The following is a 15,624-nucleotide window of genomic DNA, read 5'->3' on the forward strand; positions in this document are numbered from 1 at the left end:
AAACAAACTCGGTCATGTCAAATGGCGCCCTCAAACAGCAGTGTAGTGTATAAAATATCAAAATAACCAAGGAGTCGTTGATGTTGATTACGTAACCATGCCAGGAAAAGGCAAATTACAGTTCTATGTGATTGGTTTGCGATTCTAATGATACATACGTATTTTGATCATGCTCGATAGGGGGCGAACCAACGTCAACACACATCAAATCTTACAACTGTAAAATTTTTACTGAGTTTAAATTTCGCTGATTTACCATTTTAGGCATCTTCAACGGGTTTTAAATTTACGGTTTCATCATTTTTAGATAGTTTGTTCTATGCTAAATTTTACATATTCACAGGGTTTTAATTTAGCGAAATAAGCAAAATTAAAACCCAGTGAATAATCAATCCTTTTACAGTATGTGTTTACAATAACATGAAGCATATGTAAGATGTACCTTGCGTATAGCAAAATAATACAATGAAGCGTTTAATAGTTTGTACATTTTATGACTATGTAATTTGTCTTCGTATTTAAGACATCATTTCGTTTTAACTGTTTCTTTTCAATCGCCGTCCATGAACAAACCAACACACGAGTTTATATTAGTTTGCGTCAATCGGAAATCCTAAAATAGTCACCCATAGTCCGCGTGGGAACACGTCGAGTTTAGGTAATTGATTTCGGTATTATTCGCCGGCTGTACGGGTTTTCTAACACGCTTGGATGGTGGAAATCCCACGATGTGTACTCTTTCTTTTGCTACTTATCAAAGACATTACAAGCGACCCGTTACAAATCTGACAGTCGCCATGGCAACTTTACACAACAGTATTGTTTAATTACGCACGGCCGCCTGTTTAGTGTTGGTATTGTTGTTGGATAATAGTGCCTTCGATACACGACTGGCAATGGAGTGAATTATTTCTGTTTTATTTTACGGCTTCATTTCGGTCGATCATTGTAACTTTGTATCACGTACTATGTGCGAATAAGGCGCTCTGGTGGAGTAGTGAAATTGTTGGAATGGCAAAGTTTATAGGTGAAATATGTGTTGAAGTGCGATATCTTCAGTCAAGCAGACCACGTCACGTGTTCTCACTGAACTGACATGTTTGTCTGAGTGTGTATGGTTTGCACAACCGAATTGACACGTGAAATATCAATCGAAATTCAGAGTGTTGTTGACAATACACTTTTGACGTGCCTATTAGGCATCGACTCGGTGAGGAACGTTTGCTCTCGGGGTCAGGTAACATGTGACCGTCTCGTGGGTTAAAGTTCACCTAGTTACCGTGTAAATCATGAAAAAATTCGTCAATGTGCACGCATTGTTACACTAACGTTGGGCAACAATCCAATGACAGGCGTGTGTTTACACTACGCAGTAAAACGCAGCCAATACAAACACAAGGGACGACGCGTACGGTGCGGGCTTATCAACCGTAAGGTTGACATTCTTTAGAGCTCGACTCTACCTGCGTAGTGCTGTTACACTCGAACTACCGCAAACTGTTCAACGCCGACCATAGATTAACATCTAGAATTCCGCTACTGCAACGACCGATCGAGTTCGCGTGATTGACGCGAGGTAATCGACAGGATAAAATATCGCGACCAACTTGTTTGAAGTTAATTCGTGCTTTCAACCTCAGACTCGACGGTTCGCTTGTAGTCGCGTTCAGTGGTGATTATTAATGAAAACGCTGGGTATTCCTTTTAATACGTGGTAATCTCACCGAGCCTTCCAGCTATATGAAGAAGCTCTCCATCCGGGGACCGAAACTCCGCAAAGAAACCTCACATACTACGATATAGTGGGAAGATACTTCAAGGATTACCAGACTACATACTTGTTTGTAATCAACAACCTTAATTACTATGAAATATACAATATTGTCACCGGTCACGTGAGCCAGTAATTTTATTGTTATGCCGCCTATGACGGAGAAGATAATAAACTCAACAATGGACGTGAGACGTTAACTTTTACATGGTTCTTATAAAGCTATTCGGCTTTTGGAGATCGTTCAAGTGTTTGTTGGGCTACCAAGGTTTATAATAAGCAGTCGGGGCAGTGATCGAGGTGACGTTGACAACGAACGAGTATTATTTGCACATGCATTATATGGGCGACTGAGGTGAGTCAATTTTAGGGGAAATGTCAACCAAAGTTCGACCCGGGGATTACATCACTCGTTATAAATGACCTTTTTGTCAAGCGGAATTTATCAAAACAATGTATTTAAGAACGTCGAGATAGCAACAGGACAACACAACAATGGCGATCTGAGAGGAGTTGGGTCCGCGAATAAATGTATTATTTTAGATACGTAGAATACTACACGTGGCGTCGTAAGTATGTTTCGTTTTTTAATTAGACTAATATTTTGTAATCAATTTGCCTTATGTCGGAAAATCAGATGATCAGGTTTTGACGTCATCACATTTAAAAAGAAATATCGTAGGATGTTTGGCGAATCCAGCTTGCATGCGCATTTCTTCAACTTAAAACGTTACGTCTAAATTTAATTATAAAAACTTGCCCACATATTTCGCAGTGACGACAACCTCCCTTGTGAACGCAGCATACACAATAGCACCGTGAGTAGCATACGTACACAGCGCACACTTCTACATACCTGCATCCATTTGGTGCTTCTCACGCGGGTGTGAATTTAATGGCATTTTAATTCAGGTAAACAGTTCAAACGTAGCAATTTATCGCATAGTGCCTAAACGGATAATTGTCGATCGACACAAACTAGACATGTTATAGGCCAGGAAAATATTCTCGTTTCATGGAATTTTTTTTTTGAATACTGAGCTAAAATGGGGGAAATTTTAGACAAGTGCGAGTACAAGTGCATTTTGGAATACTTTAGAAGGGAAAAAAAAAACGTTCGAGCGCATAGTTCAAAATGATGTGCGCGGAAACGAGAAACAGAGATATTTTTTTCTCAGCCTTATATAATAAAAATCATTAACTGGTTAAAGTGGTTATTATGTGACGTCACCGCTCAGGATATATGTCCCCTGTCTGGTCGATTATGATGGAATACGGAGTACAATGGCAGCTCTATTTGATTTAAGTTCGATGGATGTATCGCCACCGGCCGCGTTATTTTACAACAGTGGACATAATAGCGTGTATGTGCTTGACGCGCACCACGCGGAAACCCACTGAATAGCGGTGGCGCGGCGCGGCGTGACAGAAGATAGGAACAGCGTTGACGTGTCGCCCTACTGAAGATAACTGAAGATAACATTATATAAGAAATTAGATGCACACCTTACGTATTTAAATTTGTTATTTTCACTGCACGTCTCTGTGTCAGTGATTTTTCTCTCGCTACACGTCGAAATTCGAAACGCTGTAGTGTCCATCGTTGTATTTGCCGTTTGACTTTAATACGAACCGTGACATGCTCAGTCGTAACCTGTTTGAATTAACAGTAAAGCTGACGATAAGAGATATAACACGGATACTATGTTTACGTTCATGAACTTTAGACTATTAAACTCGACGTACGTAGACAGATATAACTTGTTTGCTTCGTAAACAAAACGAATTTTCTATTGAAAACCACAAAGCATTTGAAGCACAGGCAGAACCACAGGTAACGTAATACAATACAATACAAGTCGCGCATCTAGCGAGGAGACGCCTTCATCTGTCGACGCCCGTCAATAAACAGTTCAGTTTTATAGATTTGTTAAGTTCTGATTGACGACCGACTACACGAAATATCACCGTTGTCGCTCCTAAATATACTGCCTTGAGTTTACCCGCTTCGTTGTGTGTTTTAGAGTATGGCCGTATACCGGGCCGTATCAACGTGCACCTAAAAATACTCAGGTTTACGTGAACTTTGTCGACTGATCGTTAACTTTATGTCTTCATCGCTTATAATCTCTCACTTGTTCAGCTTCAATTTTCATTAAAATAAGTAAATCGAGCAGCTTGTTTAATGGACGCTGTATTCAATTTGCGGCCACGGTAACGAGCGTAGTACCGAGAAGCAACAAAAGCGAATAATTCGAACTTAATGGGAATTCACATAGTTGTTAGCCTATAACACAAGTGCTATAGTAGTGCGTACAGAACAGTCTTTAAAATGTTATAATAACTTTCGTGATTATTTCGCCTTGATAGACATGGCATAGTTAACACCTTGGAACATGCCGATGGCTAGTTGGAGGGTGGGCATATTGTACCGATATTGAGATGGTGGTACAATTCAACACTTGAACTAACTATATTCCTCTTAGTGTTTTCAAAATGTTTATTAAAAATAATTGTTTATTGAATTGAAAAAATAAAAAAAATAATTATGAGAAACAAGTCGCCCTCTGTCTCATGGGTGCGGGCCACATGATCGAGGAGCATGGACAGTGACACATAAATCCAGTGTTGAGTTTGAAGAACTTATTATGGAGTAAACAATGTATTTGTTGTTTTTGGGAAGTAGCGTTGGCGCCTTGGCCTGTGTAAATCTTCTGACACCCCCGTAAAAATGGAGCCTCCTGCATATTCGTGGACAATTTATAACAGCCGTGGTCTTTATTGGTTTGCACTGAACTGTTTCTAGCTTTCGTTAAAAGCTGATTGCTGGTTTTTTTAAAGGGCCTTCTTGTGTCGAAGTTTTAACAAACGTCACGTTGATAAATAAAAGAGGAATGTCTGAGCCGTTAAATACTGCGAGCGAAAGGGTATGCGGTTGAACAAGGGGAAATCAACACATTACTCTTGAAGTAGAGGGCTTGGGGAATTACTTGAGACAGCTTTAACGAGTCAATATTATTCTCTTGGCTCCAGACTAAATGTAAAATCAGTGTCGAATAGTCGTGGCGCCCATAAAAACAACAACAACAGGTAATTTAGGAAAGCGTAATGCTGGAGAAAAAAAAATAAAATTGATATTGATGATATATAACTAATATATAATTCCAGAATATCGATGTTCGTTGGGAATTAAATGGATTACTAATTTTATCAATAATTCTGCATCACTCCGTGGAGACAACGCTATTGTAAGATCGTATCTTGCACGAGAGAATCGATCTGAATTAGGTCACATGCTATTAACTGACAATACTCCCTGTAAAAGATTTCATTTTCGCTTGGAATTAATTTTCGCTATTTTTTTGCTGAAGGAGTTATTCAGTGAAAATAAAATCCAGCAAGTATACCTTTTTCTCTTATTTTTTACATTCAACTCACGAAAAATCAGTGAAAATAAATTCCATACAAAATACCCAAAAAGTCCTTTCAGCGAAAATTAATTCCAGTGAAAATAAATTATTTCACAATACGTTGAGAATCATTAACCCAGCATTCACGTTGTACATTGACGACGGCGTTCAAAACCGCGTTAACGGTCCGTCATCACCTATGTACATATCAAAACAACTGCGTCTGTGTGTCTTCAATCGTGAAATTTTAAAAACGCATTTTACAACTTCGGTACGGGTTCGACACAAATCGTCGGATGCGATGCGAAGCTACAGTGAATATTTAATTTTAATACAATAAGTATCAAACTTCAAGAAACAATTGCGAGAACAAAAGCTTACGTAGTGTGCTTGCAGTTTGGATGAACTGGAAGGCATTTCCGCCTTATCAATTGCCGCCATGATATATCAGAGCTAACAAGTCGGTTTGTTTACGTTACCTGGGTACTAAATATATAAATATCACCGACTAAATCGGCCAATTACTGCCACTAATATATAATATTCTACTCTATTAAGCTATTAACTAAAACTATTTGCATTTTTTCAAATCCCACATTCCGCTCAATTCAAGCAGTCGTTAAGCGGAATATCGTCAGTTCAAATTATCATGAACGCGATGAAAAAAAAAATCATTGACAAATTAAAACCCCCCTGTGCTTGGGAGAAAGTAACTTGAAATAATACGGGATACGAAAACTCGACATAATACGGGATGCGAAAACTCGGCAAACTGTTAGAGGACATTGACACAATCGTGCGTGTACGGAAATTCCCTACACCACGGACAGAAAGATAAGTTTTGTGAGCAATGATTTTGTGCCCTTTGATCCGTTCGACGGAATTTTACAGCGCTGAACAAAGACCGTCTCACGTCACGTGACAAATGATTAATTGGTAACAAGCGAGGTAGTAGTCAGTATGGACTGCTGAGTACAGACAATTGAAACGCAGCACAACAATCTTGAGATTTTCATCTGCGACACGTTCTGGTGAATAAATAACTAGATGTAAATAAAACGAATGGTTACCCGAGCTCGTAGCGGCCATTTTGATTTTTTTTTAAATACCGACAGCTAACTTGAAGGTGCATAGATTACCACTGCAAGCTTTCTATAATAAAAGTGTGTGAATTCTAAAAAGAAAATCATACACAAATTAACATATAGTCTTCAGTTTATTACTGAAGGTCATTGATTTGACTAATTTGTAAAAAAAAAAAGTATGACCACAATTTCTCAATTTAGGGTCAAAGTCAATTTTTTGTATGATGTTTATCTGGTTAAATTGAAAATACCAGTATTGCGACTATTGCAAAACACTAAAACACCTTCCATCAATTTGGCGCGCTTTACTTGACCAAACTGTTGTCAAGATGGCTGTCACTGGTAGTCTTTTACATACAGGTCACTACTTTACTTGTAATTCACGTGCTTCACAAACTTGGGGCGGACACTATGGGTAAATAGTCTGCATATAAATAAGGCGAATAAACATGGGCCTCACTGTATTCCTGATAGAATATGTACACTGTTCCCGCGCACAGAAGATCTTCCGCCGACGTTCAGAGGAGTGGGAAAATGTGCGATAAAACAGACGTCCATATTGGACATGTATTACAAAATGTATTACTAGTATATATCTGTCACCGTAACGCCACAAGTTACAGCGTGCCGTAATTTTGCGGTTTTGCACTGGCTATTTCCATCCTATCATATTAGGAAATGTGAACTCCAAATATGGAGCGATTGCGCGCATGAGCGTCGTTAATAATAAAAACGAATACGGCTGCCCCCGGGGTTTGACCGGACTTCACACGACGAAGTTCGCTAAATCTATTCTAATTTTTTTGGATTTCGGCGGCATTCCTTGAAATATCCTTGAGAGGAAAATATGTATAATAATAAAGTTATTACGAGAATACCTCAGAGTACATACTTTTCGATATCCTCGTAATAACCTCATATTATAAACCACTTTATGTGAAAAATGAAAGCGTAACACAAACACATTTATGTTCAGCTCACTTCGCGGACAGTTAACTGATACAGATATTCTATAAATGTCGCTTTCTACAGACAACAAAGCGCTTCTGTGACGTGATATGTGACATGTAATCCGTTCAAAGCGTCGATATTGTTCTGATAGGGGGTCTCTGTCAATGATGAAGATTATGTTTTTTGATATGTTCCTGTATTCTAAAAGACGAACGACTACACGACCAAACACAGTTGTCGACTTGAACGTCATTGACGAAGCGATTCCGTGACGTAAAAATGACGTATATGGGATACGTCATTTTGACGTCACGGAATCGCCTTGTCACTAGAGGGTGCGATTTATTGGAATGGCGTGCTAGTATTTATCATCTGTAGTCGCTTTAGACTGATTAATAATTTCTACTTGTATAAATACACGAACTTTTCACTAAAAATGGCGATATGAACTCATAATAAAACAATAAATCTTTGAGATGCTGTCAAAACAGTGAGTTGGTTGGTGTAAATTGTGAATAGGAAACCATTTTAAGTATTCATTCACATACTGTAAGAGTACACAAAATAACAGTACGTTGTCGTGTAGAGTTGCAACTGTATATAGTATTAACCATATCGCTGTCGATTGTCTTCTCCAGCGGGTACAACGTTCTTTAAAGTGCGGTGGTCGTCGCGCAGCGCGTGTTCGAATTTCATGTAAATAAACAATGTATTTTACACGCGTTGTATACGTCGCTATGAGTCCCATATCGAACAGGACGCGGCGCGATGACTGCCGCCCTTTAATATAGACGTTTGTGCTGTACGCGACCTTCTTACACGATTCCGCACTTCAAAGAAGTGTTAAACAAGCGATTCGTATAGCTGTACAAAGGAATTTTATTGATTTGAATTCAATAGCATTGATGTTCTTTTTATTATTTCTGTACGTTTGTGGTATTAGAACGAGTCCAGATCGTATTCTGAAAGAAGTTTATTTGTGTTAGTACTAAACGGTTCTTTCATATGCCAGTCAATACATAGCAAAGAAGGATGGCGATATTTCCCGCGTTGATTGCGTTTCTGGAACGACGTGCAAACCCCCAAATCATGTGTTGTCATTGACGTTCCGTTCACCTGCTTCATAATACCGTAAGCGTTCGTGTTCCGTCGGATGGTTGCCATAGATGCGATTTCGCTAAAGAGGTACAAGTGTTAGCGTGAAGTGGTAGCTGTCACTGTACACATGTGTGCAATGAATCACTGTAACGACACCCAAGACACAGTGACAACGTTAACCAAACCGCATCGATCGGGTCAATGGAAACATTCAGGCTGTCCTGTGGTGAATGACCTTGTTCCACCGTGCAGTGCAATACAATAGACATGTATTTTGTATAGAGTCGTCTAGAATGAAGTACACAACTCAAACTGATAAATTGTCTGTTTCCGTTGACTGCATTCGTACGTTGAAATATCACTAACTATTATAGTTTTATAGTTACGCTGTAGTAGTTGGAAGGGGTTGTCCATATGAGGGGCAAACATCAGTAACTACTAAATGACAGCAAAGGACATTCTAGCAAAAACAAAGTAAAATTGATGGTCGCTTTCCGCCTCATGAAAGTTTCACGCTAAATACAACATATTTTTAAGTCGGGAATGTTTACCTTTGTCAATTTATAAAGTACGAGTCAAAAGCCCCAGCAGCTAGCTAGGGCCAGCATCGATTAGTATCAGTTGGGTGAGAGCAAAGAAAAATTTCTACGTCTATGCAATCGCATTAATGAATTGAACGACCCTGACGACTTCAAAGTGGATAATAACGCATCAATACACGCCTACCAGGCGACATTGGAATCATTTTCTGAAAGGTAGATTTTTTATACAGGAGGCTCAAGTTCAAGTTGTTATGCCAGATTAATCCAATCTCGTGAAATAAAATATAACACGTTTTGGGATGTCGAATGATTTTCTATACACACGCAATGATTTTAGCAAATACTAAAAAAATACAGCATAATATAGTTTCCATTGCATATGATATGTATTCGGACTTATTTATTACACTCATCGTTAATGAACGCTGGAGCCCGAAACGTCACTGTCGTAGGTACGACGATAATGACAAACAATTCAAGAAAGCCATTTGTTTCGGCATCATATCTATCCATTTTCATTTCTCCAAAAATCGATATAAGATTTTCATTTCAAATTGTCGTTAATATAGAGTGCATTTATTTTGCTTTCTCATTTGTTTTTAATTTTGTTTATACAATTCTGACAAAAAACAAAAAAACAAAAAAAACTTTAAAGCTGCATTCCTAGTTTCGATGAGTTCGTTAAAGAATCTCCAACAATAAAGTAAATTGACCTTGGTTGATTACAACACTGAAAACTGTGTTTGATTTGGTAATTTGGCACCATGAACGTCAGGGTAGGCTGGCTCTGAGTGTCCCGATATTTCAGTGTTTGCTACCAAATGAACTGACTTCACCATTTCTATGGAGATCGCAATCAGGACAGTCACACTGGGAGCCTGGGATGTACTGCATACAATACAAAATGGAAATGTTTCTTTTAAACAAAACTGCGACACGCATATGTTTAACTGATGCGTGCGATAACCAGTAAAATGATATGGATATTTGTGTTATTGTAGTTGTGGAGAGGACCAGGATAATTTTGGCTAGACCATAGACCTCTCAGGAAAGTACTGTATCTTGACATCAGTACTGCGCATGCGTTCCACATCTCCCGCTTGCATACATAAAGCGTACCTTTGCGCGAATGATACACATGATTTTAATTATATTAAAAAAATGATCCATGATAATAATCATTGATACGCACAAACTATATACGCCATTGATTACCTGTTTGCGACCTGTACAAATATATACCCCTTGATTAGTGGGCGAAGGATACTGCGAGTTATCGACAAGTACACATCGACGCTCGGTAAATGATAATAACATTGACAACAGATAGCGTCGACGGCACCAAATTGACAAATCAAACAAACGAAGATGAACCTCATAATGCACACCAAATGACTCTAATTCAAGAAACTCAATCCAGTATGGAGAATTATTTCATTGAGGGAAACGTTTTGTAGGTTGAATTTCAACGTTTATTATTTCTAAGTCGAGGAATTAAATTATTTATCTCTTTTACAGATGTTTCCAGTTGATATGACTACTCCAGGCATCCACATCGACACCAGGCATATGCCACTTCCTACGATCGTGACGTCAGAGAACGATGATCGCTTGTCAGTAATCGGGTCTATCGCCGACAAATCGCGAAGCGGCAGCCGATTTAGCGACGAGGAGAAAAATGTAGTGTTCGGGCTTTCGGGCAGTTTCAGTCGCCGTCGTCTAGGCAAGCAACAACAGGTGCTACAGGATATCGCCAAACGATGCCGCGAGCAGGAAATAGCTGATATGTCGTCAAGAATGACAACCAGTTTGAATCTAGGAACGAACTCCAAACAAGATGGCTACCAACGAGAAGTGAGCATGTACATGACTAATACGCTGCTGCGAAGAGGTCCCAAGACAACCCGAGTTGCTAAAAGCACTTCACACACGAGCTACAGTAGTCTACGTCCGGGGATCGAGAGAAGCGCCACCATAACGAATTTTCGGCCATCGAACGTGATTAGAAAAGTGCCGATAAATTACCCGATAAAGACTATGTTCCCGAAGGTGTCACCGAGACAAGTGACATATGGCGGCCTCTCACCTACAGAACTGTACAACAGAACGAAACATCTCCATAACCGAAAAATAAACGGCCCCATACAGATGGAACACTACATGTACGGTCGACACGCGCCCTGTGCACCACTGATGCTGCCGTCTCTGACTCGGAGTCAGCAACACGGGCATCACTCCTCGCCGATATTTGGCGAAAGAAATCACGATATCGCTACACTTAGAGAGGCGAAACTTCAATCAATGTCATTGATGGACAATAATTACGATGAGTGGATTGATTTGCTCAGTACGCCGCCGAACTCTGAACATTAGGACCTATAATAAACATACGATAGCCTATGCAATAAACCTTCAAACACAGTCAGAAGTTAATATTAAGACTGAGCAAACAAATCAGACTTATGAATACGCTGAATACCCCATCCTTCATTTACATATTGTATCGCGTTCAAACTTGTTTATTTTGTAGTCGAGTAATGTCCCGACAATTACATCGGAGGGGTCGTCACTTGCGCACGTGCGGTAAATGATTCCAAAACGACGACAACGGATGCTAAACACGCAAAGGCTTATGGGTAGACGTTTGTTTGTAAACAACGACACGCTAGCTCTATTGCCGTCTGCCGCATACGTAGGTGACGACACCCCCACTTTAAACATTCGCTACTCAGAGGTGTATATTTTATAAAACAATTCGACCTCATTACAAAGATAGGAACAATCCTTAAAAATAAGAAATCTTTTTTTCCGTCCGGGCTCTGCAACTAGCATACTCATTAACGTTACTACATGATTGTACAAATACGATAACGGGGACAAGAACGTTAACAATAGATTTCAAAATTTGCCGATAGAGGGCAGTATTGCAAATCACAACGAAGAGAGTACAAGTATTCCGTAGCATGTTTCCAATATTATGAACCGAACTTGAAGTAATTATACCCACGCTTTTTATGTACTTATGCATAATTTTAGTACTTACTAGTATAAGCAATGTGATGAATTTAATAAAATTTGGATTAAAACGCAGATTTACATTTGGTTTGATATAGGTCCTAGGTGACTTATACAACACATCGAACGTTATAGTTGGCTCTCTTTTATGTTATGTGCACGTTTCAAGTGCAAATGATGAGTGTACTTATTGCGCAGTTGACAACATAAATCATAATCAGGGATTATGATTATGTGACAGAGCTCTGTACTACAGCATTCTGATGCGTTCTCTAGGTGTCAAACAGAAGCGTTTAAAGGGCGGTGGTCGTCACGCAGTGCGTGTTCGAATTTCATGTAAACAAACAATGCATTTTACACGCGGTGTGTACGTCGCTAGGCGTCTCATATCGAACAGGACGCAGCGCGACGACCACTTCCCTTTAAACCAAAGACACCAGAAAGAATTAATTTTTAGTGTCTTTGTTTGAACGCAGTCACATATGAACCATAATAAATGCCCCCCCCCAAGTCAGTGAATGAATCTCATCTTGTTATCTTGGACGCCGCCTCGTTGAGTCTGAGCCATACTCCCACCTATGTGAGATGTACTCAAATGTACCGAGTCTTGAAGCACTGCGTTTTCTGTGACAGGCAAACGCATTCAATTTGTTTGTTTACAAAATAATTGATTTTAAATCACATGGCAAAGTTTATTTAGTTTATGTACAATTAAGAAGCTATAGTAACATTTCCTTTGTGTGTTACAATATCACATTTTGAGAAATTGGGCCAAATATTTTCCATAAATTCCAATTTTGGAGCAATTCTATGGAACACATTGTTAATAGAAAAAATATCATTTGTTATGAATTTTCAAAATACAGTTTTTTAAACTTTGAATAAATTCAGATAAAAAAAAATCACTACATTATCAGTCACGATATGTATGTGCTTAGCCTGTGTCCCCAACCACCAATTTGACGTATAAAAGCTCCGCCATGAAAACCAATGATAAAATAGTACTGACAAAATGGCTAAAATCACTAACATACAACTATAATTTTCTCATGATCTCAAGTAACCCCAACATTTTAAAGTCGTATATCTGTATTGACCGGAAGTACAAATTATTGCAAAATGAATAAATGATTTAATTTATAAATAACCTTCTACAAGAGATACACAATGAACCAGTGGGTTAAGGTCCGTATTACTGTCAGTGTTACCATGGTGAACAGACAGGAGTCAAACCAATACAATTCCACCTTAACACATACTCACAGTGTAGACTGTACATACATCGATATCTCCACTACGTTGTGCATTATAAAACTGTATTTTGAAAGACAAATGACCAAATTTTACTACACAAACATTACTATGCGTCAAACATTTTCTGTAAAACGCTTTAAGTATCATAAGTTTTTCACAATACTTTATTTTACACCAATTTACAAAACCCAGAGTTTATTAATATTCATAAATCAATTTGCGTATCACGCACCTCATCACCTCTTTTGTTGGTTAATCGAAGTGATCAACACACCCATCGCTAATACTCACGAAATATCTTGTAAACAAATCATTCCAACGCAAACTCTCATATGATGATTCAGTCATCCCAGGATATTTCTAAATTATAGTTATTGTGGCTATTCCAGCAATAAATCTAGTTGCGTTGACGTCGTTGGTTAAATACCCGACATGTGGCGATGAGGGCGCGTGAAGGATATACAAGTTTGTTTACTTTGCGATCATTTTCGTTTTTCATTTTAATTTCGTCGTTTTCGAAAAAAAAAATGTAAGCAAGTTTACATAGAAACTAATAGTAAATAATCTTTAAAACTTACAAAATGTCCGCCATTCTAGCAATTTTAACCAGCATTTTCGTCGTAACCAGTGTACGTCAAAGTAAAACATAGCGAAATGTGGAAATGTTTTTGAAAAATGTCGTTCATTAGGCAGAATGTTATTTACTATGAATAAATAGGTAAAATAATACTATTTCACAAACTTGAAATTGGCCAGCACAAAATATATTGCTTGTTCTGCCTCAGGCTGCAATGGTATGTTCTCGTGAGTTAAACTACCTGTGGATCTGTGATGTGCGGCAATCAAAATAATAATTTGGCATGGATTTCACTGTTTTTTTTTATTTTTTGAAGTTTCTTGGTGGCAGTGTTTCATATTCACGCTGCTTACATTTTAAAAATTACATATCCGTTGAGGCACCGTGCCGAACCGTCTATTTTATTAATATGATTAGATTGCAGAGAATATGATAATACGACGGACCAACCAAATAAACCATTACCGGAATATTGTCTGAAGCGCTTTTATGGACTTCCAAAATGTGACGAAAAATATTTTAAAAACTCACAATACAGGAAGTAGTACTCTTGCCTCTGTTATTGAACGGTACGGATCTGACAATCTTACTAACGAAGGGTAAGCCCATATATTTCGAAATTGATATTTTCGATAGAAGTATGGTAGCGAATATTGGTGACATTGGACATTTTGATATGTTGGCCTATTATGCACGATACAATTGCCGTGAATTCGAGGCTCTGATACCAAACTGAATGCAACTTACTTAAGATTCTACGACATCCACTAACGCAGGTTAAATCAGCCTTTGTATATTATCATTCTTTACGCACCCCACAAAAATGATATTAACAATATAACACGTGCGGGAATACAAAACACAAACAGCTGTTCGACTCTGGCCCGGACAGACCGTTTAAATTTGATATTGACGGTCACAGAGCAAATACGGAAGTGGAACAAATCAGATTTGAAGCTGTACCGGTATTTTTAGAGAAGTTAGAAGAAAAGAGAAAACAGTACGGTCCATGCTTCAAATACGATCTTCGTGAATTCCGTAAGCGTCTAAAGGAAGTAACAGAAAATACTCTGGAAATGACTATGACTTCGAACAGGTGACAGGCAATTTACTGTCTTAAGCAGGGAACGGCGAAAGACACATTCATCTGGAAGTAGAAAAAAGTAGTCGGAATAAATTGAATATAAAGTTGCAATTTTTTGGGAACTAATGAATTGGTGATGATGCATTCCGAAGCTAAAAACTTGAAAACAGTACGATATTCACATTGGTATACTAATGATAACTGCAATCACGAGGATGACATTATCTTGTGCGGCTACCACAGTTCCAATAAGAATAAACGTGTACCACTGAAAGTCACCAAGCTAGCTATCCTAATGAAGAATTGGCTCGTCGTAGTCAAAATAGTAGGGCATATAAAAGAAGTTTATAGGCCATATTCGATGCCATGTGGTTGCACCCTCGATAATGTCAAACTCATCGAATTGGCTGACGACTGTTAGGCCAGTATTTTGTTTTTATTTGGGTATCCTAATAATCTTCTGCTTTTTATTATTTTTTTCTGCACAAATCAATGGATATCATAATTCTAAATAATTATAGAAGTTTGTATATATATTTCATATTTAATTTATCTCTTTTTTGCTCGCGCATCTTTTCTAATTAAATTGTAATATTTCAGACGCAGTCACATGGGGGGTATTGAAATCAGCTATCCTGGCAGCCATAGGTAAACACGGTACTCAATTCATCTGTTTTTTCGAAAATAAATGCATAGTAGATCTGTTGCCGATTGAAATTATATTAGTGCATCGAAACTGTTGAGGTTGCTTGGTAAGTATGTCTATATCAACACTGCTATCGAAAGTGTGGTTATTTACCGGACGACTTGTGTGATTTCCTAAAACAATAATTTCTA

General features: G+C 38.4%; 1 protein-coding gene across 2 annotated transcripts; it reads left to right on the forward strand.

The window, feature by feature from the left end:
• Positions 1 to 1,424: 1,424 nt before the first annotated feature.
• LOC102809096 (uncharacterized) lies at positions 1,425 to 11,947 on the forward strand. 2 transcript variants are annotated; one of them, XM_006819596.3, is made up of 2 exons: positions 1,425 to 2,126; positions 10,376 to 11,947. In XM_006819596.3, the coding sequence occupies exon 2, from the start codon at positions 10,376 to 10,378 to the stop codon at positions 11,228 to 11,230; it is 855 nt and encodes a 284-aa protein (XP_006819659.1). In that variant the 5' UTR covers positions 1,425 to 2,126; the 3' UTR covers positions 11,231 to 11,947. The 2 variants fall into 2 exon arrangements, with proteins under 2 accessions (XP_006819659.1, XP_006819658.1); XM_006819595.3 differs by lacking the exon at positions 1,425 to 2,126 and adding an exon at positions 2,207 to 2,340.
• Positions 11,948 to 15,624: the final 3,677 nt, after the last annotated feature.

Source organism: Saccoglossus kowalevskii, chromosome 12, assembly GCF_978046115.1.
Source record: "Saccoglossus kowalevskii chromosome 12, keSacKowa6.1, whole genome shotgun sequence".
In the NCBI taxonomy this organism is placed as follows: Eukaryota; Metazoa; Hemichordata; class Enteropneusta; family Harrimaniidae; genus Saccoglossus; species Saccoglossus kowalevskii.